General features: G+C 43.8%; 2 protein-coding genes across 4 annotated transcripts; one reads left to right on the forward strand and one right to left on the reverse strand.

Moving 5' to 3' along the window:
* On the forward strand, positions 1-16174 carry LOC136541442 (187-kDa microtubule-associated protein AIR9-like). The gene is made up of 38 exons (XM_066533321.1): positions 1-348; positions 1043-1799; positions 1893-1958; positions 2171-2236; positions 2344-2415; positions 2496-2561; positions 2653-2715; positions 2817-2882; positions 3342-3441; positions 3948-4049; positions 4417-4640; positions 6472-6586; positions 6926-7046; positions 7169-7344; positions 7874-8006; positions 8671-8771; positions 8865-8912; positions 9025-9209; positions 9334-9451; positions 9828-9955; positions 10128-10296; positions 11089-11207; positions 11498-11666; positions 11789-11873; positions 11970-12043; positions 12155-12274; positions 12539-12725; positions 12812-12933; positions 13025-13232; positions 13493-13566; positions 13773-13911; positions 13983-14164; positions 14652-14807; positions 14979-15110; positions 15216-15274; positions 15604-15636; positions 15742-15873; positions 15998-16174. Exons 2-38 carry the CDS (start codon positions 1134-1136, stop codon positions 16172-16174), a joined length of 4953 nt encoding a protein of 1650 aa, XP_066389418.1. The 5' UTR covers positions 1-348; positions 1043-1133.
* Positions 16062-27968, reverse strand: LOC136541443 (uncharacterized). 3 transcript variants are annotated; one of them, XM_066533324.1, is made up of 7 exons: positions 26884-27967; positions 26661-26754; positions 26442-26578; positions 25691-25739; positions 25427-25467; positions 25129-25267; positions 16062-16199 (listed from the first exon to the last, which is right to left on the reverse strand). In XM_066533324.1, exons 2-7 carry the CDS (start codon positions 26751-26753, stop codon positions 16158-16160), a joined length of 501 nt encoding a protein of 166 aa, XP_066389421.1. In that variant the 5' UTR covers position 26754; positions 26884-27967; the 3' UTR covers positions 16062-16157. The 3 variants fall into 3 exon arrangements, with proteins under 3 accessions (XP_066389421.1, XP_066389420.1, XP_066389419.1); XM_066533323.1 differs by lacking the exon at positions 16062-16199 and adding an exon at positions 18873-19029 and having other exon boundaries at positions 26664-26754; positions 26884-27968; XM_066533322.1 differs by lacking the exon at positions 16062-16199 and adding an exon at positions 18874-19029 and having other exon boundaries at positions 26884-27968.
* Positions 27969-27984: the final 16 nt, after the last annotated feature.

Here is a 27984-nt window from a genome sequence, read left to right on the forward strand (position 1 = left end):
GAACCGGGAACCGACCTGAGTGGCAAGCCCAAATCAAACCGAGAAAGCGGGGCGGGAGCGGGACCTCACGGAGGTGTGTTTCGCGTTTATGCGGCCAGCCCCCTGCAACGACGACAAATTCACGCTCACGCCCTTTCCCCTGGGATACTTCTCCGGTTCTTTCTCCCCCAAGCGTTTCCCTTCTCTTCTCCTGTCTGTCCGGCTCCCCACACTGCTGCCCGCGCTCTCGGCTCGGTGACTGACCGCATTGGGTGCTCGCGGGGCGGAGGAGGCGCGGGTCGAGGTGGGCTAGCCTGAGCCGGCCGGGCCGGGTCTGGGATCCGCCCGCCGCCACCGGACACCGGAGAGGTGAGACCGTGGGATCCCCCGCGCTCGCCGCGCTGTTAATTCATTTGGGTGGCTTGTCTCTCCCCCACCCTCCCTTCCCTGAATTTCCGGCGTTTTTGTTTGTGGGTAGATGCCGCGTATCCTGAGCGAATAGCCGAATATGGCTTGGCGTGATTGCGGTGTGGGTTTGGCCAATTTCTCCGGACCGGGGGGTCTCGGCGTGGCGCTTCCGTCGGTCGGGGATTTCGGTTCCACAAGCGCGAAAAGCATATTTTCCTCGAGCCTGATTTGAGCTTTTTTCCCCCCTGCACCTATCGAGTGAGTTCGTTTGGTTGGAGTTGGGACTCCAATCGGCACGGCCAAGTTCTGTTTGGTTTCGTTTTGATTGCCGACCAAAACTGTCGTTCGCCGCTCCGTGGTTTATTTTCATGTACTGAACTGGTTTTTGTGCATTCTTTTGCGACCTTTATCTTTTTGTATGTACGGGCCTCGGTAACATCGTGCTTGCACGGCCCCATCATTCCTTCCAATCCGTAATAACTTCCACCGAGGCGTTGACAGTTTTGTTGGTAGTTTCATGCTAGAGAGTAGAGACAAGTGTCTCATTGCTGAAAGCTGTGCGGTTGTTGCATGATTGATGAGTGGCTGGCCAATAATTCATCTCTATGCCACTAACTCAGGTGTTCTATTTTTCTTTTCTTTTTTTGGCAATCAGGTCACACATGGTTCTATGACTGAGAGGTTCCGGCCTTGACTAGGACGGATTTGGGTGAACGTCTTGAGGTTCCCATTGTTATTGGAGGGGAATGGAAACTCCATCTGAGGCCTCGAAGCCGGCGGATGCTAAACCGGTGAAGCCACGGCCAGTGGCGCCCACAGGCAGGTTCGCCTTGGGGACAGCCTCGTCCATTAAAAAGCGCCCTGATGGTGCCGCTCCAGCGGAGGTGGGTGTGTCTCGGTCTTCCTCGATGAAGTCTACCTCGTCGCTGAATGCCAGTTCGGTGCCGAGAAGAAGCAGCACGGGGACGACTGCTGGGAAGCAACAGGACAATGGGAGCTCAGCTGTTGCTAAGAAGCCTAGTCCTACGCTGTCGGATGGGGCAAAGAAGACTAAACCAGTGCCAGCTCCCGCTGTTGGCTTAAAACCAGCAGTGGAAAAGAAAACATCCTTGATTGAGAGGACAGGGGCTGATTTGGCGAAGAAGCCTGGTGTTAAGGCATCTCCAACTTCAACACTGAAGAAGGTCCAGTCGAAGACAGAGAGCTCCAATGGCAGCAGTGGCAGCACCAGGAGAGTGGCCTCCAATGCTTCTGTGCCATCACCACGTTCCGTCACAAGCAATGCCACAAAGAAACTGGGTACTCAAACATCATCTGCCGTGCCTAATCGGCGGAAGAGCTCAACTGCAGATAGCCGTGATTCGAGGTTCATGATGCTGCCACAGGTGGATTTGAAGGCTAGCGATGAAGTGGTTAGCGCGACTCTTCTGCATTTCTTTTAACATTCCAGGTAACAACATGATTTGGTGGGTTTTGTCTGCTCAACAACCTTTTCTGTACTGCAGAGGCTGGATTCAAGAGGTCATCGGGTTCGTAGTCTCAAGCAGCTGAGATTATCACATGCTCTTGAGGTAAAATTTATCCAGCCTCCTTTCCCCTCTTCTATTTCCTAGTTCTTTCTGCTTTGACTTCTTTGGTAATAACTGAACAACACATGGCTGCTGATTTTACCTTGCAAAGTTGCAAAGCCTAGGAAGTGCTATGCATGAAGTAGAGAACCTGCATAAGTTGCCAATGTGCAATAACTTGAAATGTCTACTGACTAACATTTTTTCATTTCTAGTTTGTGTATCTGAGGGACAACCTTTTATCAAGTTTGGAGGGCATTGAAATTCTCAAGAGGGTAAAGGTATGGCTTGTTTTGTCTTATCTTATTTATTTATTGGGAGCCTATCTTTCTGTTTTTTCCCACACCATGTTCCATGCCATGTCCAGTCTAATAGGTAATGCTTGCAGGTTCTTGATTTGAGTTTTAATGATTTTAAGCTCCCTGGGTTTGAGCCTCTCGGGAACTGTATTGTCCTCCAGGTTTGTGCTATCCCCATCATATCAATCAAGATAATAGAAGGCTTACATGCACTTATTTTTGTGTACACCATACCATGTAGCAACTCTATCTTGCTGGAAATCAAATAACTTCACTTGCTAGTCTTCCTGAACTTCCTAACTTGGAGGTATGCCGCTATTGCTGACTTGATCTTAGCAGTTAATTTACATATTTTGACATAGATTAATATCTTCAACTTACCTCTCTTGTTGCACCAGTTCCTTTCTATTGCTCAAAACAGGCTAAAGTCACTCTGTATGGCTCGACAGCCTCGACTTCAAGTGAGTACACTGTTTTATTTTTTTTATCTTTCTCTCTCTCTACCTTTAGCATATTCAAAACTTCAATGTTGACCTTACGTCCTTTGAGTCTTTTTGTATAGGTGTTAGCAGCTAGCAGAAACAAAATATCAACTTTGAAGGGATTTCCACATTTGCCTTCTCTGGAGGTCTGTTTTCTCCTTGGAGTCTTTGTAGTCATGAATGATTTACATCATTGTATTGTTATCGAGCTACTATTTCCACAAATATAGAATTCTCTTATATGTTGGCCTTAAACTTCAGCCTATTTATCCCTCTGTTATGTAGCAAGGTGAACACACGATGATTAAAGCTTACTATTATTGCTTAATCAAGTATTGAATATTGAATATGGATGTTGGGTAGCCCACTAATTAGAATGAAAACTAATTCTGATATTCTTGTACTAGTATGATGTTATGGACAACTTATACGCATGAAAGGAACAATTCAAATTGTTCATGAATACATGTTACCAGTCTGTTATGGGGTACAAACAATTAGAATCTGAAGTTCCTGTAGAAGAATCATGTGATTTCATCAATAATATTGATATAACTAGATAGCCTGGAAAAGTATGTTCACCCTGGATATTGAACTGACCACAGCATTTACGTGTCGAGGAGAATCCACTACTTGAGATGCCACACTTGGAAGCTGCTTCTATCCTGCTTATAGGTCCTACTTTGAAGAAGTTCAATGATCGAGGTATGTCTGAATCTTTCCATTGCTATTCACTTTGCTTGATTGGCTGAATTTGTAGTGAGAAATATTCATCTGAATGCCTTAAAAACTTGGGGTTATTATGTATATAAGCCATTCAGATCAGTGTTAATGGGGAGAAAAGGATGATCATTGAGATATTTAATGTTTGCATAAGAAAGGTCACACATCATTATTATGATATTTTTTAAAAATATGTGAAAACAGGGGGCCCAATTTTAATTGTTATATGCATATATATGATCATGAGCATCAGTAATGTCTACTACTCTACTCCAAAGCTCCAACTATCTGGAAAATTGCTATGATACCACGTGTTTGAGCATGAGCATCAGTAATGTACTAATGTACTCCAAAGCTCCAAATATCTGCGAAGTTTTTATTATACTACGTGTTCTAATAGAGGGATACAAAGTTGTTTGGTGCAACTGGATTGTTATATTTGATTACTTTGATACCTTGCATACTTCTAAACTTTGTATCCAATGCAGATCTGAACCCCAATGAGGCTGAGGTAGCGAAGCAATATCCTGCTCATACAGCTATTTGCATTCGTGATGGCTGGGAATTTTGCTCCCCGGAACTTGCTGCTGGTATGGTTTTACTGGAGACGAAAGACTGTTTGCTGACATTTTCTTTTTATCATCGTCAAGAATGATCCTGCTATTCATTTCGTTAAAACAATTGCTTGGTTAGAGCTGTCTTCATTCTGACATAAATGAAACTGATTATTTCTTCCCAATTCATAAATAATACATGCTGGTTTTTCTTTAAAAATTAGCAGGCATGTATGCTGGTTTTTCTTTAAAAATTTCTGGTGGTTGTTTCCCTTCATTTTTTTCTCCTCATCTGTTGCATTCCAAAGCTTGAAGCATTGCGTGGACTGAAGTTGTAAATCTATTTCTACCTTATTTCTGTGTCCTTGAGAGCTCTAAGCGTGAGGTTATGTTGCCTGGACAGATTCAACATTTTCTTTCCTACTTGAGCAATGGAATAATAATCTGCCTCAAGATTACATGGTGAATAAAGCTTATGTCGACCATCCGTTTGAAGAGGATCCATGCCATTGCCATTTTAGATTCACAAATCTTGGTGCCGAGGGTGAGCTAGTTCTCCGATACCAATGGTTTCTGGGTGGTAAAACACCAACCGATTTTGTTGCTGTCCCTGAAGCATCGAGTGAGGTATAATTACTCCTTTAAGACAAACATGCTTTTGACTTTTGTACAGTCATCCATGTCTCCTCTAGTTTGTCTCTAAGGAATAATGACTGTTTATATTGAGTTACACCAACCAATTCAACCCAGGGAAAGGTGGTCACTTCACTTATACTCAACACTCCCAGTGCATGCAACTGAATACTTCAACTTTTTGTATTTGCTGCATGGTTGTACTCGTCACAATGGATCCGCTTCCTCTATTTTGGTCAGTATAGATTGAATGAGGTTGAAATGACAAAATAACCTTGGTACTGCTGGTACTTGTTAAGATGACTGAGGACAATTGACCTCAGTAAAAAGGCCACTTTAGTAGCTTATTCCTTGTTCACAAAAAGTGCATAACTGTAGTGATTAATAATTACTATTATATGTTTATATGTCGTTCGGACAAGCGATTCGAAACACAAATCCCATGACATGAAATCAAGGCCCCATTATTGGCTTACAAAATCACCAGCATCTAGTTTACATTTTATCTTGTGTAATTGACATTTTTTGGTCTTATCATATACAGTATACAAACGCTTGTACCTTCATGATGCTGCTATTATATTTTGCAAATTCTGAGTGCCATCATTGTACGTCGGGATGGTTTTTATTGACTTGGAGAAGGCTTATGATAAAATACCAAGGAATGTTATGTGGTGGGCTTTGGACAAACATAAAGTCCCAACGAAGTACGTCGGGCTCATTAAGGACATGTACAACAATGTTGTGACTAGAGTTCGAACAAGTGATGGAGACACGGATGACTTCCCGATTAGGATAGGACTACATCAAGGGTCAGCTTTGAGCCCTTATTTGTTTGCTTTAGTGATGGATGAGGTCACAAGGGACATACAAGGGGACATCCCTTGGTGTATGCTTTTCGCGGACGATGTAGTGCTACTTGATGAAAGCCGGACAGGAGTGAACCAGAAACTGGAGTTATGGCGGGAGACTTTGGAGTCCAAAGGTTTTAGACTCAGTAGAACTAGAACTGAGTATATGAGATGTGATTTCGGCACTACTACTCGGGAGGAGGAAGATGTTAGTTTGGAAGGTCAAGTAGTGCCTAGGAAGGATACCTTTCGATATTTAGGATCAATGCTACAGAGGGACGGGGATATTGATGAAGATGTTAGCCATAGAATCAAAGCAGGGTGGATGAAGTGGCGGCAAGCGTCTGGTGTCCTATGCGACAAAAGGGTACCACAGAAGCTAAAAGGCAAGTTTTATAGGACGGCGATTAGACCTGCTATGTTGTATGGTGCAGAATGTTGGCCTACGAAAAGACGACATGTTCAACAGCTAAGTGTCGCGGAAATACGTATGTTGCGTTGGATTTGCGGTCATACAAGAAGGGATCGAGTTCGGAATGATGATATACGTGAGAGATTAGGGGTAGCGTCAATTGAAGAAAAGCTTGTCCAACACCGGTTGAGATGGTTTGGACATGTGCAACGGAGACCTCCAGATGCACCGGTGCGTAGCGGAATCCTAAGCCAGGACAGTAACGTGAAGAGAGGCAGAGGAAGACCGAAGTTGACTTGGGTAGAGGCAATAAAAGGAGACTTGAAAGGATGGAATATACCCAAAGACTTAGCCTTAGATAGGAGTGCTTGGAAGACAGCTATTCACGTGCCTGAACCTTGATTGCTTCTGATGGGTTTCAACTCTAGCCTACCCCAACTTGTTTGGGATTTAAAGGCTTTGTTGTTGTTGTTGTTGTTGCTGAGTGCCATCATTGTTGCATCATTTTGCTGTTGTGCAACCTTTTTGCAAACTCTAAACTTTTCCTGTTTCTAAACATAAGGTGTACTGGCCAAAATGCGAGGATGTTGGAAGATGTTTGAAAGTTGAATGCACTCTGATACTAAATGGTGCAGAATTTCTGCCCATTTTCGCTGTATCTTTACCTGTTTCTCCAGGTACATTAAAGGCTCATCTTATTAAATAATGTTTGTTAAGCCAGATTTGTCATGTTTATAAGGCCATGTTTGCATTTAGAATTGTAGATAATCGCATAATATACATGTTTTAAATGTATGAAACCCTTTCAGTTAAAGTACTTAGAAAGTTCATCTGTTGTCGCACAACATTTTAGGTTCTTGTTAGGGAGGTGTTTAAACATTCTTTTGGGTGATAATTGGTTTGCTGTTCTGCTGCTAGCGAGATTACCTAGTATAATCGATGCACCTTTTCTCTTGAAATCAAAACTATAAAGTGGGGCTATATGTTCCTTTCCTCAATTAGTTTTTGTTTACAAGGTACTGGATGTCCAAAGGTCATCAATCTGGCAGTCAGTGGTGAACTAGTGGAAGGAAACATACTCAGTGGAGTTCCTAAAATTGCCTGGTGTGGTGGAACACCTGGGAAAGGCGTTGCAAGGTTTGTTTACCCTATTTACTTCTGCATCTATCTTTGCGAATGAATATTCTAAATGCGTTCAGTTCTAAAAAGTTGCTATATAAGAAATGTTACTGATTTAGCTAACCCCCTTTTGAGTCTAGTTGGTTAAGGCGGAGGTGGAATGGGAATGCTGTAGTAATTGATGGAGCTGAGGGGATGGAATATCAGCTGACAATCAATGATATCAATTCAAGTTTGGTATTTATGTACACCCCTGTTACAGATGAGGGTGTCAAGGGAGAGCCTCAATGTACAATGACAGATTTTGTGAAGGCTGGTATAGTACTTTGTCCTGGCATTAATCCTATGTTTTCAATAGTACTCTTGTAATCTTTTACTCTTGTAGAATATATGCTACATGTATGGTTGGGTTGAAAGCTTCTATCCTATCATGTTTGTAAAGGGCAGCAATGCATTTTAATTTAGGGCTGAAAGTAATGGTTTGCTTAAATTCTTTGACATGACATGTGCTTGAATTCCTGTTTACAGAAGAATTTGGCCGTCCTTTTTCTTAGAAAGTTCTCTAGAATGTATGTTTTGAAGGACGTATGTAGAATTGTATATACAGCTTTAGCAGTCAAAAAGTAATTGATGATGGTTCATCTGGTTATAGCTGTTAAATCTTCATTTCTTCATAGAACTGTTTCCTTTTTCAATATTATAAGTAATTTTGTTTATTTGAGTAGTCATGTCAGCCTCAGTTTGCGAGTTAAAAAAATGCTGTTCATAAGCCTGTTGGGAACTGACACACAACCATTTATCTCCACTCTGATGCTTATAGTTGTTTACCTATGACATTGTTTCAGCAACACCATCAGTCAGCAATGTGCATGTTCTGGGAGATATTGTTGAAGATAACATTATCATAGGGAAGGGAAAATACTTCGGTGGCAGAGAGGGACTAAGTAAAATCCGCTGGTTTAGAGAGAAGGAAAATGGGTATGCACCATTACTTGCCATCTCTAAGTATTGAATACAGGAAAAGCTTGTGGTGTGTTGGCTATATTTTTCATCACCAGCAAGTGTCAACAACAACAACAACATAACCTTTCAGTCCCAAGCAAGTTGGGGTAGGCTAGAGTTGAAACCCACCAAGAGCCCCAAGTCACGGTTCAGGCACTTCAATAGCTGCTTTCCAAGTACTCCTATTCAAACATAGATCTCTAGGTATATCCTAAGCTTTCAAATCTCTTTTTATTGCCTCCCCCCATGTCAAGTGTCAGAATTCTTAAAATCATTGACATTATGATATACAAGGATAATCTATTGTGTGCCATCAATAGCACAAATTTCCATGAACCATTGATCCTTCTTACGCAGTGAAGTATTTCCTATATATTTACACAATTCTTGAAAGTCTGTAATGGTCGAATAATTACAAATTAACAACTAAGAACAACTTGACCAACCTTCTCTCTGTTATACTGTTAAACAAAATATTGCAGATTTGCAGCTCAATACTTTAAAATAGATGTGACACCTATTGCTTTTGTTGTCCAAATAGATGGATAGACTCATGAAACAGTGTCTGTGGATGAAAGTAATCCAGGTGCCTTCTCGAATGAGGACACATTTTGTTTTAATGGGCAATTTTTTTGTGCAGTGAATTTCTTCTTGTGCTATCAGACAGCATGCAGTATACACTAACCAAGGAGGACGTGGGGAGGCACCTCAAATTTGTATATACCCCTGTTAACCTTGAAGGTCTGTTGAACAGTCAGGCATTAGCAATGACATATCCACTGCTTGTTTGCAAAAATATTATTTTGCACTAACATACACTGATGACTTCTCCAGGTCAGGAGGGTGAATCTGCTTGTGCGATAACAGATGTAGTTAAGAAAGGTACTTATGTCTGACATTCGTGCCAAGTTTGTCATAAAGTCTAGTTTTGTTCCCTTTTAGATATGACTGATCAGGTGTGTGATTATTTTGTTTTACCTCCTTGTTTGGTCAGCCCCTCCAAAAGTCTTCAATCTGAAGATTGTTGGGGAAGCAAAGGAAGGAAGCAAGATATCTGCTAGTGCTACTGTTAAAGATGGAACTGAAGGGTCCAGCAGGGCTCAATGGTACAAGGCATCTTCCTCTGAATTTAAGAATGAACATGAGCTTGAAGCCCTTACTGCATCAAAAGTTTCTAAGGTTATATCAATTTTATTCACTACTACTGTCAATGATGCACCGCTCAAAACTTAAGCCATTTTTATTTGTTGTATATTTGGTTAATGTGATAAAACTGAATTGTGATCTTTTAATTCTTTATTAGACATTCCGCATTCCTCTTGGTGCTGTTGGATACTATATTGTTGCGAAGTTTACACCTGTGGCACCTGATGGTGAAGTCGGTGAACCAGCCTATGCTATATCAGATGGCCTTGTGGAAAGTAAGTGCTTCTCTTCAGGGTCCATTCTAGCAGTTGTGTCTGTAATGTTCATATGTCATGGCCATTCTTAGTTCAGCTTTGCCTTGGATATTACTGAAAAACCATTGGACCTGAAATAAAGTAAAGAATTTTATGGTTCATGTTTTGCAATATATAGGTCAAGTGAAACTCTTTGAAGATGTTATGGGCAGTCAGGTGGACCAACTTGTCCTATTGGGCTGAACCAAATAATAAGGAATCCCCTTTCTGTAGAAGTGATGTGTAGTCCTTTTGTTTTTAGCTGTTAACCATCATTTAGCGAAGCACAAACTTGTGATTTTGCAAGTTCTTTTGTCATCTATATCTTTAAACAACGTTATTACCTTCCTTGTTGCAGCACTACCACCCAGCCTGAACTTCTTAACAGTCACTGGTGAATTCTCTGAGGGTCAGATATTAACAGCATCATATGGGTACATCGGGGGACATGAAGGAAATAGTTTATACAGTTGGTATCTACATGAGGTATGTATTGTATTTTCTTGGTTGTCAATTCCTACTGATACCTAAAAATAATAACTGATTGTGTATGATGCTTCTCTAGAGATACATAACAGTTAATATATACTCGTTGCCACTGCGCTGAGCTGTCATTTCTTGTTCTTTAGCCACTTCACTGGTATATATTGTTTGACAGACTGAAGATGACGAAGGCACTCCACTTTCAGAGGCAACCGGTTTGCTGCAATACTGTGTTACAAAGGAAGCTGTTGGAAAGTTTGTTTCTTTCAAATGCACCCCTGTCAGGGATGATGTTATTGTTGGTGAGGCAAGATCATTCATAGGAAAGGACAGAGTTACTCCAGGTGCTTCTGTTTTTTTTTTCTTGAAAAATTTTATGAATGGAAGATATTATTCTGTGTCACAAAAGAGAGACTCCTCTTTATTTGCTTGGCTGGATGACAAAAAAACATGTTTGGAAATTAAGTTATGAATGAGCCTGGATTCTGTATGGAACTATGAATATAACACATACTTTTGCAATATGATCCATTATGCGACAAACTACAAAGATGTGAAAAATAAAAGAAGTACAAGAATTGTAGTACACTGCTAAGTTCTTGTTGTTTCCTTCCTACTTTAGCTCTTTTTTGTGTGCGTTCAAGGGAAAAAGTTTAGCTGTTCTTTTTATACATATGAATCCAGCGAAAGGGTTCATAGCCTAGTGGTTGTGATTCCTGTGTGAGCACCTCCAATGCCTGGGTTCGACCCCCCATGGGAGTGAATTCCAAGGCTGGTTAAAAAAACTCCCTCGCTGGCAACCCATGAAATAGTGGTAGGGCGCCAACCTGTGTGAGCACTGTGGTTCTACCTGGGGGTAGTGACGGGTTGCCTAACCACGTGGCTGTGGCTGCTGGCCTAGGTTATGGTATGGCACTATAGGGTCTCTGCACTCTCAGGGTTCAGGGGGTTCCTCGGTCTGTTGAAGACTGAGGTTTCTTCTAAACAACACCGTGGGGCGGTCTTTCCCCCGCTGGCTGAGTTTTACATATTAATCCATAGTCTTTCCTTGGTTGCAGTTATGATATGTTCTAGACACCTACGATAAAATGTTTCATTCACAACACTTAATTTCGATTCTGTTGCACTGCTGACAGGAATGCCGACATTAGTTTCTCTTGAAGTAACTGGTGAGGCAATTGAAGGAACAACTATGTTTGCCAGTAAAAGATATTGGGGAGGAGAAGAAGGGGACACAATGTTCTGCTGGATACTGGTAGGCTGCTGTTATTAAGTACTACTGTTTCTTTGTACTCCCTACATTCCAAATTATAAGACGTTTTGGTATTTTTGGATACGTAGTTTTTGCTATGCACTTAGATATACACTATGTGTTGATGCATAGTAAAAGCAATGTATCTAGAAAAGCCACAACATCTTATAATTTGGAACGGAGGGAGTACGTGGTGAGTGGTGACGATTAGGAAATACTAATTACATTCTCCATATAAATTCTTGCTGGGTTTCAACTCTTAGGTTACTTTGGACTGAGATTTGTTGCTGTAGGCAAATTCTGATGGAACCGAGAAAGAAATTGAAGGAGCAACAAGTTCATCATACACCTTGAAATGCGATGACATTGGCTTCTACATATCTGTCTTGTGCAAGCCCGTTAGAAATGATGGAGTTCATGGTTCTTTGGTGTCGACAGAAGCAATTGGTCCTATTATACCAGGTAGATAGTCTGATAACTGTTATTTCTATGGAAAACAACCATTTTCTTTGGGCATTTATTTCAACTTGGTGAAATTACACTGGGTAAACAAACCAACTCTTTCTGTAATTTACTTATTACAGGGCCACCAACATGTCAATCTCTTGAACTAGCTGGCTCTATGGTTGAAGGTGGCCGTTTGACCTTTCATGCTGCGTATACAGGAGGGTGAGAGATACACTACTGCTGTTCCATGTTATCTTATGTAACACCCTTTTATTGTTATGTACTGTTAAATTCTTTTCTCTTTCTTTCTCATTCTAGTTTGCGGGGAAGTTGCATCCAAGAATGGTTCAGATTACATGGTGATGGGCACAAGGACAAGTTGACTGCTGATGGTCAGTATATAGTGTCTTTGTAGGGCTGATGCTTATCCTATCATACACAGCTCCAATTTTGTTGTCCTTTTATCTTTGTCGAACTAACTGTTAATTGATTTCTTACAATAGAATGTCTAGATCTTGATCTAGCTGATGTCGATTGCCTCATTGAACTTATGTATACACCTGTACGAGAAGACGGAGTACATGGGTCACCCAGGAGTGTTATTTCAGATACAATCTTACCTGGTTCGTGTTTCTTCACAAAACCTTTATTGATTCCATCAGCTGGAGAAGGCTTATCATGGTTGTAATGTGTACTGTTCAATACAACCACTATAAGATGATGGCATAAGCAATCATATTGTCATACATTGATACAATTCTGTGTTGCTTACATGCATGATAAGAATATGAAATAAACATAGCTTTGGGTGTAGTATGTGCATAATATGAAACAGTATTGTACCAATCTATGCATTGAACTATATGTTACCCTGTCCTTTCACGCAGGGGAGCCCAAGAGTGTCAATCTTATTCTACCTGAGTGTCTTGAGGACAATGAAATTTCTCCCATCAAAACCTACTTTGGTGGCAAGGAAGGCACTGGGAAATATACATGGTTTCGAAATAAAGAGAAACTTGATAACTTGGAATTTGATCTGATTGCTGCATCATCAGAAGTTGTTGGAGAAACCTTGTGTGTTCTTTTACTTTATCTAATTTGTTAGTGTTGGATGAAATATACAAGTAACTAATCTCTTGAAATAATGGAATTTGTGACAGAAAATACAAGCCTTCATTGGATGATGTTGGTTTCTACCTAATTCTTTATTGGGTTCCTACACGGTGTGATGGAAAGATTGGTGATCCTTTGATGGCTATCTCTGATGATCCCGTCGTGGCAGGTTGCTCCTTGATATGTTCTCAGTTCCTACTTGCATTTTTGTATGTTTATTCACTGCCTCCAGATCCTTACTCTTGCTATAACACTTGCAGCTTTTCCATCTGTTTCGGATGTTCACTTAGAGCGGAAAAGTTCAGATGTATATTATGGACTAGGCATCTATTATGGTGGATATGAGGGATCAAGCTTGTATAGATGGTACAGGGAACCTAGTGATGGAACTAGGCTTCACATAGATGGTGCTGATTCAGTCACATATGAAGTGACAGATGCTGATTACAGCTGCCGTCTACTGTTTGGGTAAATACGTCACTAGTCTATGTTGGTATATAGTATTATTTACTCACTTTGTTGATATGAGTAGGTTGCACCGCTTCATTCTATAGTAGTTAGATAAAACTGTATTGTCTCGTTTAGTAGTCATTCTTCTTAGTTCTAGAATGAATATATTTATGTACTACAGAGATACTTGAAATTCATCATCATATGTTGAATAGTTTGGTTGAAAAATAGCTGAACATTCTTACTGGATGCTTGATAAGTGATTTTGTCATTGGCAGTTATACTCCTGTTCGTTCAGATGGGATACGTGGTGAAGAAAAACTCTCAGAACCATCTGACGTAATTTTGCCAGGCAAGTCTCTGAACTGATTGGATGTTGCTTTATGTTTTCCAACAATCCATGAGGAATAATATACCCAACTATTAACTATATGAGAACATCCTACCACCTCCACCATGCTGTCTCTATACACCAACCCAACTTTCTGTGGCCCTGGATCCTCCTGCATCTTTGCAATTTTGTGTAACCACATGTCTTCCTTATAACTTTTCTTTCAGAACTACTCAAAATCGAGACACTCATTTTCAAGGGAAGTCCGGTTGAAAGAGAAACACTGACTGCTGCTGAACAAATTCCAGGCAGTGAGATTCAACAACATATATGGAATAATTATAAGAAAGAGATGAAATATCAATGGTAAGAAAAGTAAATCTATTCTTTTTTCTTTGTTTAATGTATATGTACTTACTGTGTATCTCTGGATCAAGGTTTATTTCTAATGGATCAGGCGAAGATCAGTCTTTTGAACCATTGGCAACCAAGTGCTCTCGCTCATACAAAGTACGCTTTGAGGATATCGGCCGTTGCCTGAAATGCGAATGCTTTGTCATTGATGTATTTGGACGATCTAGTGAATTGGTATCTGCTGTGACTGCCCCTATTTTGCCAGGTCTTTGGTCTTCCACCTATGCCTCTTTCAAAATACCAAAATAGCTTTGCATTTTATAGTTCATGAAAATTATTATTTGTATTTTGATAATGAGCTACATTCTACATTTTTTCTAGACCAATAGGATATGTATTTTTAAAGAAGAATGATTGAATCCATACAGTATCTGTTCTATTGGCTGATATCACTGCATCCTTAACCTGCTGGGGTTTGAGATGCATTGTCTTTTTGGTAGTCCAACATTTGTGTGCTCCTGTTATCTTCATCGAAATTCTAGTTACTCTGGGGCTTGCACTTTGATTTTGTTAGCTCAGCATTTTTATGCTTCTTTCATCTTTAGGATGAACCTGTGTGTACTAAAGAAAACACTCGTCTTAACGTTGAATGCTGACTAGTCAAATTGCACTGATGTTTGTGTCAGTATACATCTTGTCACAATGATGAAATATGCAATATCTGTAAATAATTGGATATTTGGTTTTAACAGGAAGGCCTAAAATTGAAAAGCTGGAGACTGAAGGAAGAGGTTTCCACACTAACCTATATGCTGTTCAGGGTACCTATAGCGGAGGCAAAGAAGGCAAGAGTAAAATACAATGGCTCAAAGCAATGGTCGGAAGCCCTGATCTTATCTCCATACCTGGTATGCTTGTTTCTAAAACTGTAATACTGGTGATATGTATACACTTTTAAACTGTATTGAAGTGTTGAACTTCGTTAAAAAAAAATGTACATGAACGTTTGCCCAATTTTTGGTGCCCTTCTATGCATTTACTTTAATGTCATCTTTTAACCGAACCAATTTTTTGTGCAGGTGAAATTGGAAGAACGTATGAAGCTAATGTTGATGATGTAGGTTATAGGCTTGTTGCAATTTATACACCAGTAAGAGAGGATGGAGTTGAGGGACAACCTATTTCTGTTTCAACAGAACAGATTGCAGTTGGTACAGTCAAATCACCTCTCTTACCATTTCCTATCCATGTTCATTTATTGTTCACGTTATCTGGTTTGATCACTAAGTATCAGCTTCTGACTTCATTGTATGCAGAGCCTGAAATTTACAGGGAAGTGAAACAGAAGCTCGATGATGGTTCAGTCAAATTTGAGGTGACATTGATTTAATATTTTAATTTATAATGGTTTTTTGCTGGTATATTTAGAACCAAGATAGTGAGCTAATATTCAATTAATAAAAAAATGATAGAAGAATCTTGTTTTTATCTACTTGCACTGCTGTTGCTAACAATGAGCTTCTTAGTTGGCTATATCCCCCTCTAAATCCAAGTGCTGAATTCTACAGTAGATTGGCCATTTCTTTCGAAAGCAACAAATTGATGCCTAATTCTACCCGACCTGTGCTGTTTCCACAGCAATGCTTCTTTTAATGAGTTATCTTCTGTTCAATGTGATTTATTTCTTGTTTTTACGCTTGGCAGGTTCTGTGTGACAAGGACCGAACACCCAAAAAGGTACCCCATGTCACAGGCTTGCAGCATGCCTGCTCACCCTGGACTCTAGCAATTCCTCAGCATAATACAGGGAGAACTAATAATTATTTGTCACAAATACAACAGGCACAAGTCATGGGTCATTTGGAGCGGAGAGTTTTGGAAGTCAACCGAAAGAGGATAAAAGTAGTAAAGCCTGGATCCAAGACATCATTCCCGAGTACTGAAGTACGAGGAACCTATGCTCCACCGTTCCATGTGAGTTATTCCTTCAAACTCTGCAGATAGAATTTGCTGCCACTACTATGAAGCTATTATACATCCATGTTCTCAAAATATGGGATGTAGCTATATGGTGATAACAATGAACTGAACCTTGCAGGTCGAGCTGTATCGCAATGATCAGCACCGCTTCAAGATTGTTGTCGACAGTGATAATGAAGTTGACTTGATGGTGCAAACACGGCACATGCGAGACCTCATCATCCTCACGATCAGAGGCCTTGCCCAGAAGTTCAACAGCACCTCCCTCAACACACTTCTCAAGATTGAGGCATGAGGATAGGGATGCCCATCTGATAGGCCTGACAGTGTAAAAATCAACTATTAGGGAAGCTGTTCCTTATTCCAATTGATTAGAGTGTGTATTTACTAGGATTCGTAGCATGATGGCTGTGTATGGGTGTTGGACGGGCCGAGCCTGTCGCATTACAGTTTTATCCCCCCTGACTGATCTCTCAAATCAGAGCAGCATCAGCTGGCTGCTCTGACTCATGCGTCATGAAATGTGCATAGGGTTGTTAGAGTGAGAAAGAGTGGTGTATCTTGGTGCTGTATTTATTATGCACTGGTTGGGTTCGGTTTTTCGACTGCCATTCTCATACTAAGCATGTTGATGAGGTGGCTTTGCTCTCGTTGGGTTTGACTTGAATATACGTGTACCCACAACACAGGTTACACAGCTTGAAGGTGATTGGGCGAGTGCTGTTCAGAATGCCTGTCCACACTGTACGACTAGAATTTATGATGCTGTATTTGCATACGGAGCCTCTACATGAGGCCCCATAGTTAAATATTGGGTCTCAGGCCAAAAATCCAACTCCAGCAGCGTCCCTATTACGGATCCTAAATTTGTGTGAGCACCCAAATCCTCCCATCAAACCTCATTCTTGTTGGCTCTTGACCTAGCCCCCAAATTTCCCCTGACCGGTCCCCACCCGCGCAACCACTGCCCCGGCACGATCTCTGCCCCGAAGTTGGCCCTCCCTTGGCGCGGCCTTCTCCCTAGCGCAGCCCCTGCCTTGGCGAGAGGTCGTCCCTCCAGTGAGCACGGGAGCCATGGCCACGCCTTCTTCCTCCATGTCGACGACCTAGCCGCGTGAACCGCTGCCGCGGGCGCGCCACTCCAGCCACGCGGGCTCCCTTGCTCCTCCCCCGGTGGCCCCGGCGTGATTCCCGGCTGGCACACTCATCCCGCCACGCGCGGAGCGGCCGTGCCTCCCTCCGCCACGCCTCCCTCCTCCCGGCGGATCTCCTTCCTGGCGACCTCAGGCTGGCGGATCTCCCTCCCTGCGCGACCCTCCGTCCCTGTCGGATCTCCTCCTTCCTCCGGTGGATCTCCTCTCCAGCGAGCTCGGGCCAGCGAATCTCCCTCCCGACGCGCAGGGGTCGAGTTCAGGCCAGCGGAGCTCCTCCGTCTCTCACCCAGGGCAGACATGTGCATCCCTGTGTGTGTGGAGAGAGAGGATGAGGGGAAGAAAGGCTTCACTCAATGACACGTGGGTCCCGCATTCATTGTTTGCTGATATGGATTTTTGGGGCTTTGTTTGGGGGCTACTGCTGGAGTAGAAGAAATTTGTTGGGCCAACAAAAGTAGGGGAGAGCACCCAAATCCAAAGTAGGGGCCCTAATTTGGGGGCTCCTGCTAGAGTTGCTCTAATGCTACAAATGTAAATTCATCTGTTCATAAGCGAGAAGCGAGCGGCCACGCGTATTCCTATTCGTAGTGATGTAATACTGTTGGCACTCAGACTGGGCCCAAGCCAATTTAAATAGGCCCATGACAGTTTTGGTCCAATCTAAGAAAAACTTCATAAAGCGACATGATAATAGTACCACATTGGTTTTCCTATGAGATAAGACCACCCCTACCCCTTATAAAATAAGGGGTACATGTCCGATTGAGTTCACATCTATCCAATCGTCAAAACACAACAAATCAATTTAGTACCTCTTTACCCTCTCTTCCCCTCTACTTCTCGTTCTTCGTCGGCGCTATATGGACGGTGGATCGACGACAGCGAAGCTCTATAGCGGCCAGGCTAGCTAGAGCAGCCCATAGCCGTTACACACCCCGACGGGGTCCCTCTCGGCCATGTGGGGTTTCAGGTCACATGAGACCTCGTCGGCGTGTCTTGCGTATCGCGCTTCCGACGAGGCTCCTCCGGCGACGTGTCTTGCGTATCGCGCTCATCGCTAGAGGCACAAGTTTCAGGTGTGGACATCCCCTAGGCGCCGGCCGATCCAAAAATTGATTAGGTCCTACATCGAGCGATCTAGCTCCTTATCGAGTGTGTGACCTAATTAAGCATCAACACATTTTTTTAACAATTCCGCTTGGGAACGATTGGTTCGTCTATCTCCTATAGCCGATCTTTTTGACAGCTAATTTGTTAGTTCCAATCTATCCTTTTTGTGTTATCATTACCGTTGCATCGCCCACAAGGCCGATAGCATCCGGTCTTGATCTCCTCTTTTCAAGATGTGGAACAACGGTCGAAACAACGAGTTCACCGATCCGATGGGTCAGGAGATCCTCGTCAGGTCTACAACCATAGCTAAGCTGAAGGTACATGGGATTACTGAAGATTCTCCTCTTTTCTATAGTATGGTTAAGATGAATTCTACATTTGATAAGTTAGAGAAAGGAATGTTTGGTACTCCTATTACTACCTCACCTCATGTTGCACATGCTAGTGAATCGGCCCCAACTTTTAGTCAACCTCAATGAGGCCGTTTTATTATTATTTTGACCAGCATGACAGGTTGATTTCAAATAGTCAATCCAAATTGGCCTCTTCAGCATCTGAAACCAATAGCGCCAATTTAGGAGGGGCTAGCACTATACCTCCTGGGAAGAGGCTGTCTTATTGTTATATTGATCAATGTGGCAAGCTTATGTTTAGGAAGAAACTGGAATTGGTCTCTTCGGCGCCTAAAATCGATAGGACCAATTCAGGAGAGGTTAGCACTATTTTTCCTGCTGTTATATACACCCCGAATTCGGTTCGTACCTCTTGAACCGATGATGGGACAGTAGCACCGCATGCTTCATTGCCTCATATTACGGTGGTCTGACTCTCCAAAGTCAAGTATGGTTCCAATGCATGAGGCTTCATGTGACGCCTCCCAAACCTATTCACAGAAATTTATTAATCGGTTTTGGAAGTCAAAAGAGGCAGAATTGGACATGCAAGCTACGCATGACGGAGATGCACATCCTCTGCCTTGCAATAAGACACTTTCCATGGCTGAAACTCTGGAGATAAATAATCCAGCCATCTTGATACGGCTAGAGCAAGCTGATTCCACTATTAGAAAAATGTGATAATCGACGAGCCCAGAGAACCTAAGAAGGGAAAGAAAGTCTTAGAACGTGAGGTAGTGCTAGAAAAGTCCAATGGCAATAGGGAGAGTCTCTTAAGATCACTATCAAATCTTCTGGGCTCGGGGGGCAAGCTCGAACTCCCGTGGACAAGCAAAAGCTAGCCACTAACACTATTGTTCAAAAAGGGTCAACTACTTTTAATGTTAGTGGACAGAAAAAATCAACGAGACCAATTTTCAAAATCGGTCAAGCTAGTTGTAAACAAAAATTGCAGCACACATATAAAGATGGAGTGTTGATTTTTTACCCATTAATACGTCAAAATCCTCACCGGTGGAGGATGCCTGCTGGTTTGGTTCACCATGAGCAACAGTGTGTCCGTCAAAGTCGATTGACCTATGGCCAATCGAGCTCCAGCAAGGTATGACCGATTAAGCCGGTTTTGGTTAAACTTGCTAATCGGGTCCAACAAAAGGGTAAGGCATCAGCAGAGCAAGTGTATGTGTTGAGGGACAAGGAAGTTCTCACTAATCCCATAAGAAAGGTCGATGAGCAAATAGTCATCAAATTTGGTTCTGTAGATGCTCCGATCAAAGAAAATGAAGGGCCGATTGTCATTGACAATATGAACCAATTTGAATTGGAGAAAATGTCAAGGGGCACTATTGCTAATGATCATAATGCTCGGAGTAGCACATCAGCTCCTGAGAACTTCCAACCGACATGGTGCCCTTCGGGTTTGTCAAGGACGCAAAAGCGCAAACTCCAGCGTGCTCGTTGCAAGAAGTTTAAGGAAGAAGGGCTAGCAAACATGGGGAAACAATTTTTCAACAAGGATCCAATTGTCCCTCAATCAAGCAAGAAAGAACCTGCTGCCTACTCAAAGTCGGCTGAGCCGACTCCCCCTGTCCTTGCTGCTTTGGCTGACCCCCAGTCGGCTAAGCTGACTCCATTATCGGTTGAGCTGACTTTCTCAGGCCCGGGTGTCTCCGGGTTATCTCCAATTGATTCGGCCTCTACTGCTGTTGTTGATCTTGTCCTTACAGGTGTTGAACAACTTTCTGGAGGTCAAGCTATTTTCCAGAAGCCGGCAGACCATGTGAATCACCTCAAGCCACTACATGTGAAGGGCTCCATTAATGGCAAACTGGTCAACAACATGTTGATGGATAACGGAGCCATGGTGAATCTAATGCCATATTCACTTTATAAGATGCTTGGCGAATATGATGAGGAGCTGATTAAGACCAAGAGGATAGTCAAAGGTGTTGGAGGAAATTCTATTTCGGCCAAGAGATTTGCCTTGATGAAGCCTACTATCGGGAGCAAAACATTGGCCACTGTTTTCTTCGTTGCAGAGGTGCAAGGGAGCTACAATTTGATTCTTGGGCACGAATGGATTCATGGCAATCGATGTGTGCCTTCTAGCTTGCACCAATTCCTCATTCAGTGGGTGAATAATGAAGTTGAGATCGTCCATGCTGACTCATCGGCTTATACCACGGCCGATGCCCCTTTGCTTGGGGGGCATGATGATGTGATTTGCTTGTTAGGGAGAGACCTTGCTGGTTTTGAGTCACTACTGGAGGCTTTGTTCCCATTTCTCTAGAGCCGATTGATGATCGGCTCCATATCATCAGGTAGTGTAAATTCTGTTTGGATAGGGAATTGCGTCGGTGAAAGCCCTAGTTTGGTTTTGGATAATTGATGAAACCTAGGACTAACCTTTGATCTAAGTATGTGAATTAGATAAGGTGGTCCAATCCAAGTGGTGGAGCTAGATGATGGTCATGGTGAAGGTGATGGCCACAAAAAGATGGATCAAGTGCTTCATATTTAGAAAAGAAGAAAGAGAAAGACAAAAATGGGTTCAAGGCAAAGGTATAATGATATGAGCTATTTTTGGTTTGCAATCAACACACCATAGATGGTGTGAGTGATTTAGGATCGCCAGCCGTACTATAAAGAGAAAATATTTGGCTAAGCGGTTATCAAGTGCCACTAGGTGACATGATTCTTGCATATGCATTAGGGACCTAGTGTGCTAACCTTTGACCCTTCAAAAATGCTTGAAAAATGCTAACACATGTGCACACAAGTTATACACACTGTGGTTAGCAACTTGGAATCAAGGGTGAAGAGTTTGAGGAGATAGAAAAAGAAAAGGAGGCGAAGGTAGAGGACCGAACGCTGGCTCTGTCCTGACCGGACGCTGTTAGCCTAGTCCAGTCAGTTGACCAGCGCTTGGCCGAGAGTGCCGCGGTGTGATCGGACGCTGATATCGGATGTGGTGGCTGCGTCTGGTCACTCGGTCCAGAGGAGGCGCAGCTCGAGGTGTCGATCGGACGCAGGTGAAGCCTCGCGACTGGACATGCAGAGGCTACATCAGGTCACGGCTAACGTAGTCGCTGTTTGAGAGCGCAAAGTGGATCAGACGCACCCATGAGTCCGGTCACGCGCAACCAGGTGTGTCCGGTCATGAAAAATTGTCTCTGGACTCTTACTGGACTCGACTGGACGCCACATGTTGGAGAGTCTGGTCATTCTATCTCTGAGTCCGGTCATTCTTTAACTACACAAGTGATCGTTAGATGACCATTGAGATCTGATGGACGCACTTCAAAGCGCTGACACGTGGACGACATCCGTGGACCGGACGCAGCCGATCGAACGCTGGGGTGCGCCCGGTCAGGCGAGTCCGGTCAGCCCCCTACAGAGCAATGGCTCTATTTGCTTGGGGCGCCTATTTAAAGGGTTTGGCCGGCTTGGGGCTCACTCTCTTGGCACTTTAACATTCTTGACATCCTTGTGAGCCTAAGCAAACACCTCCCACTCATCTCCATCATTGATTCATCATCACAGTGAGATTAGAAGTGATTCCTAGTGCATTTGCTTAAGTGATTGCATCTAGTGACACTTGAGAATTGTTGTGGCTATGGATTTCTTGTTACTATTGGTGGTTGCCGAAGAGGGTGCGTCGATGTTGTGTTGACTCAAGAAGACAAAAGGAAATGATGTGTTATCTATGTTGATTGATGTCTTCTTGATCCTATGACAAGGTATGCCCATATAGAAAAAATATGCTTATCACTGTACTATGCTTGTGCTAAGATGAGACATTATCTTTTTTCTAGGACATGAGTTGTTGCTTGCCAGGCCGATGTGATAAAGCACATGTTATATCGGCCAATTCTTCGTGGAAGGATAGGCAAATGGACATACACACCAATTGAATATGACTTGACTTTTGAACCATTGAAAACATTAAAAGGTCAAGTTCTTGCTGATTTTATTGTCGAGCATGGTATTGATTTAGATGATAATATCAATTACCTTACTTTTACCCTATGGAAACTTTACTTTGATGGATCGGTTTGTAAAGATAGCCAAGGTGTTGGTATAATTATTGTTTCTTCCAATGGTGCTGAAATTGGGATGTCAAGCCGATTAGATTTTTATTGTACCAACAATTAAACCGAATATGAAGCTCTCTTATTCGGGTTGATCATGTTACGATACATGGAGGTAAAACATGTTGAAGCCTATGGTGATTCCTTGCTAGTGGTACAGCAAGTCGCTGGCGAATTTCAATGCCTAGAAGGATCACTAAGAGCTTGTCTTGATAATTGCCTTGATATTATTGATTATTTTGCCAAATTTCGAATTCGGCATATTTCAAGGCATGAAAATCAAAAGGCCAACATGTTAGCTCAACAAGCATCTGGCTATGACGTCGGTGGGCGTAATTTCATATTCAAGAACAGCTGATGCATGAAAATTTATTTTTTTCCCGTGCAGGTGCAGGCCAGTCGGCTATGCCGACTCCCTCTCTGCTGTGGCCAAGTCGGCTAGGCCGACTGTCCTAGTCGGCCAGGCCGACTCCTCCAAGTCGGCTCAGCCGACTCCCCTATGACTAGTCCGGTGAATTCACCCGAGAAGCTCCCGAATCGGCCCGACATAACTTCCGGTGACGTTGGGGTCGATTTAGAAGATTGAAGAACTCCCTTGCTGAGATATCTACGTGATTCAAGTGCTAAAATTGATAAAAGTGTTTGGCGGAGCGCTTTCAAATGTGTGTTGCAAAATGATGAGCTCTATCGGAGAACCGCCAAAGACTTGTTGCTCAAGTGTTTAGGATCAGATCAAGCAAGAGTGACTATGGGAGAAGTCTATGAAGGCATTTGTGGTATGAATCAATTGGCCTCGAAGATGAAGTGGTTATTGCATAGAGCCGGTTTTTATTGGCCTACTATGATGGCCGATTGCTTTCGTTACTACAAAGGATGCGAAGAGTGCCAGAAGTTTAGAAATATTCAGCTTGTGACTGCTGCTATGCTTCATCCTTTTATCAAACCATGGCCTTTTGGGGTTGGGAGTTAGACTTCATTGGCCAAATTTATTCCCCATCTTCAAAGGGACACCGATTTGTGTTGGTTGCTATGGATTACTTTACTAAGTGGACCGAGACAGTTCATTTGAAGAATATGACATATAAGAAGGTAATTGAGTTTATCATTGAGCATATTATTCATAGATTCGGCATCCCTCAAACATTAACAACAGCTCAAGGGACATCATTTGTGTCTAAGGAGGTGAGGGAATTTGCCGAATTATATAAGATTAAGTTGCTCAATTCATCTCCATACTATGCTCAAGCTAATGGCCAGGCTGAGTCTAGTAATAAGACTTTGATTAAGCTTAACAAAAAGAAGATTGAGGAGAATCCAAGGAGGTGGCATGAAGTTTTGTCTGAAGCTCTATGGGACATCGCATTTCAAGGCATGGTGCCCCTAATGTTACTCCTTTTGAGTTGGTATATGGTCAAGAGGTCGTGCTGCTCGTCGAAGTGAATTGAGAAAATTGGTTCTATAGCACCGAAAAAATCGCATTTTCGAAAAATACTATTGAAAGATCTCCAACACGAGAAATACCACCGAAAGAGTCCTCCGTTACCCAGAACTAGCATTCTGTCATAGTTTAGAGGTAACACCGTGAATTCACCGTCCTCACCTTCTTCTTCCCATCTGCTCATCTCCCCTTTTTCCCTTCCGTTGAGAACCAATGGACAAGCCCCTCTCCCTTCTCAGGGCCGGTCCTGAGATTTTTTGGACTAGCAGAGCGGCAAAGTCATGATCATATGCAGAGGAAAGAGAATGAACAGTCACCGACTCCACGACTCGCAGTCGAAGGCTCAAAGCGTCTCGCGTTGTCATGAGGACCGAGGAGTCGCTGCCGCGGCGTGCCTACGTCTACGACTCTACGTACATATGTTTGTTACTAGGCTCACATACGCCGAATACTACTAGTGCGTACATGGGGTGGGGCCCATCCGGCTCCCTAGGCCTGGGACAGTTGTCCCTCTCGCCCCACCCCGAGGCCGGGCCTAGGAGAGAGCGAGCGATGAGCTTCATTCCGTTCTGCCGCGCTTTCTGCAGTAAGGACGGGCGATGAGCTTCATTCTGTTCTGAACCCTCCTTGCGGACTCCTGCTGGGGACCGGAGGCAGAGCCCTGCTAGTCTCATACACCACGACACTGCCAAAAGTCTCTGGCGAACACCAAGAAGAAAATATCCTCTACAACTCTTCACAATATTATGCATCGAGCGTGGAGGGAAGGTTTGGCCATATCCAAATAAGACCTTGAGAGGCACCAGTGCATTGAAGTTCTAAGTCAAGATATAATGTGAGGAGAGGTAGAGGAAGACCGAAATTGACATGGGGGAGGCAATAAGAAGAGATTTGAAAGAATGTCATATACCAGATCTGTGTCTGAATAGGAATGCTTGAAAAACGGCTATCTATGTGCCTGAACTCTAGCCTGCCCCAACTTGCTTGGGACTGACAGGCTTGGTTGTTGTTGCTGTTGTCGTCGAGCGTGGGGGGAAGGTCGACGGGAAATTAATTACCTGCCTGAGAACCTTAACCCTTTCCTGCAATTCATCAGCTACTTCTTCCATTTCTTTAGCCTCTTCCCGTCGCCTTTTAGCTGCTTCGCGGCCCCTTCGAATCAATGTCTCAAGATATTTGATTGTATCATCTGTAGAACTGCCCACGTCAATGTGGACAGAAAACAAAAATATGAAGAGAATTAAATGCAAGACAGGCTTCTTTTTTCCATAAGCCCGATTTTCTCAGGCCTAGCCTAGCTAGACAGAAAGGAAGAAAGACACATGAGATACAGTTGTAGTGGAAAGAAAATTGTACCGATGAATGCTACGAAGATCCTGTTCCGACAATTGTTGTCTCTGTTCGAATTAAAGAGTGTAATACACGTCAGTCTATGTTGCAAGCGTAGAGAATAATTAATTGTAATCATGGATAGAACAAAGCGTTAATTTCTCCTCGTCGCGGAAGGAAAAAGGAAGGTACAAATTTTTGTCAGTTGCATGCACGCAGTTTTTGGAACTCAGTTAATCAATTAATCCTGACATATTCCACAAATTTAATTCCCAGTTACATAACTCTCACCAATGAACCCCCCGGGGGTGGAGGCATCTCGACATGGTCGTCCTGAGACCTGCACGTATACATGGGAATTCGTTAGTGATAACATAGCTATACCATGCATGATCAATTAGATTCGTGTTTTCTTTCACTCCACTCATGACGGTTGCCCTTTTCTAAAAACTGCCGGTTGCCCTGCCGGCCGCTTCCCCATCCAACAACGGCCAACACACCGTGTATTCACCACCAGAGAGGGGGAAATACTTCCCTCCCACATAAATCAACCTTTCTTGTTCTTTTAAAAAAAATCAATCTTTCTTTATGGAAATTATTGTGCTTAATTGCAGCCTGGAGCATATGGATTACATGAAATCGCTTGATTTTCAGAGGAGTCCAACCATCATTTTTGGGTTGGAAAGTCAGCATCAAGTTGGAGTTAACCTTTATCCCATAGAGTGAAAGACAAATACAAACCTCATAGAGATAATTGGTTCAACAGTCTAAAATAGAACGTTTCTTTTTGCACATTCTACTTTCACAAAATTTTATAAAAATTCGCAGTAGGAGCCTCTCCTACTGTTTAACCGAAAAAAAAAACTTCCTTGCACCCCAGCCTTTGTGCCTCCGCTCCTCTCCGGCCGGTCAGAGATCAGAGATTCACTCCCACACGGCCACACCCATATGCACTTCTTCCGATAAACTATATATGAGCTGAAAAATAGAAGCAAGATAAACTGAGAGTGTTCGATTTGGGAACTAAGAGATTGACACTCACCCTTCAGCTGCGGTCACTGCCAACGCCAATAAAACTAATAACAGAACGATGACGAGAGATCTGCCGCGCTTTCTGCAGTAAGGACGCCGATGAGCTTCATTCCGTTCTGAACCCTCCTTGCGGACTCCTGCTGGGGACTGGAGGCAGAGCCGTACTAGTCTCATACACCACGACACTGCCAAAAGTCTCTGGCGAACACCAAGAAGAAAATGTCCTCACAACATTTTTCGCTTCCTTTGGTTTTCTCAAAGCACGCCATAGCTTCGTCGGGTTGGTAGCGAGCTCGAAGCCTTCGATAATCCACCCGGGCATCCTTCAAAACCGAGGGGGAAACAAATTAAAATCCGAAGAAAAAACTGAAGATGGTAGAGAGGAGTCGGGCTCCCCGTGGGCGCTCTCCATGCCGAGCCGCCGCCGGGGGTGGCCGAGCTCACGGGCGCACCTGGTCGCGGCGGAGAAGCTAGCGCGACGGCGGCCGAGCGCGCAGGGGGTGGCGTGGGCGTCTCCCGGATTCTTCTTTGGGGTGTTATTGTTAGCAGTATAGGCAGGGGAACAGAGGAATCGGAGTGGGGGGACGGAAGAACGGCAGAGGCAAAGCAGCTACAGAGGCTTCGGCGGGGCACTGCTAGGCGCTGAGCCTGACTGCATCGGTGACCAACGAAGCCCACACCGATGCGGCCATCTGGAGCTCGAACGCAAGAACAGAACGAACACGAGCGCACGAACAGAGAAGGGGCGAGCACAAAAATCGACGAAACCGGTCGAAATCAAAACGAATCGCTCCCAAACATTGCACACACCATCACAAGGGAGTTGGTGAGCATACTCTAAGAGATCATCGCCCAATTTCAGCTTAAACTCTAGGAAATGCAAGATTTGGGGCAAGAACGGGGTTTTCACCCTAAACCGAAAATTGGATCGATCTACGAGCTCGTACCAAATTAGTTGAATCACTTGGGGGATTTGATCAGCACATATCCTTGCTCGAAACGACTCAAAAAGAACGAACAAAAACGCCCTTAAATCGACCAATTGAAGGACGAACAGGAGAGGAGAAAAACACACAGAAATCACAAGAACGCAGAGCGGCGAAAATAAAATCACAAATCTCTTGAATCCTGGCGCGGACATCGGGGTCGCGGCCGATGGGAGCGCGGCTCGCCGGGGTGCAGACCGCCGGAGGCGCGGCCACAGTGGCACAGCCCACCGGGGCCAGCGAGGGCCGCCACCGAGGCCAGCCGGAGCCGCGAGGACCGCCGCCGGGGCCGGCAGGGGCGGCGAGGGCCGACGAGACGCCGCGGCCGCCAGGGCGCTGCCCGCCGGGGGGCGCGGCCGTCGGAGCGCGGCTCGCCGGGGGGCGCGGTCGCCAGGGGCGTGGCTGCCGGGGACACGATATAGGGCGCGTTCGCCGGGGCAGAGACGGGGTGCGGCCACCGGAGCTCGTGCCCACCGGGCGCAGCCCGCCGGGGCGCGCTGCCAGCCGGGGACACCGGTCGAGACGGAGAGAGAATGGGGGAGAGGAGAAATTGGGCCCGATGGTACG

This window comes from Miscanthus floridulus, chromosome 3, assembly GCF_019320115.1.
Source record: "Miscanthus floridulus cultivar M001 chromosome 3, ASM1932011v1, whole genome shotgun sequence".
In the NCBI taxonomy this organism is placed as follows: domain Eukaryota; kingdom Viridiplantae; phylum Streptophyta; class Magnoliopsida; order Poales; family Poaceae; genus Miscanthus; species Miscanthus floridulus.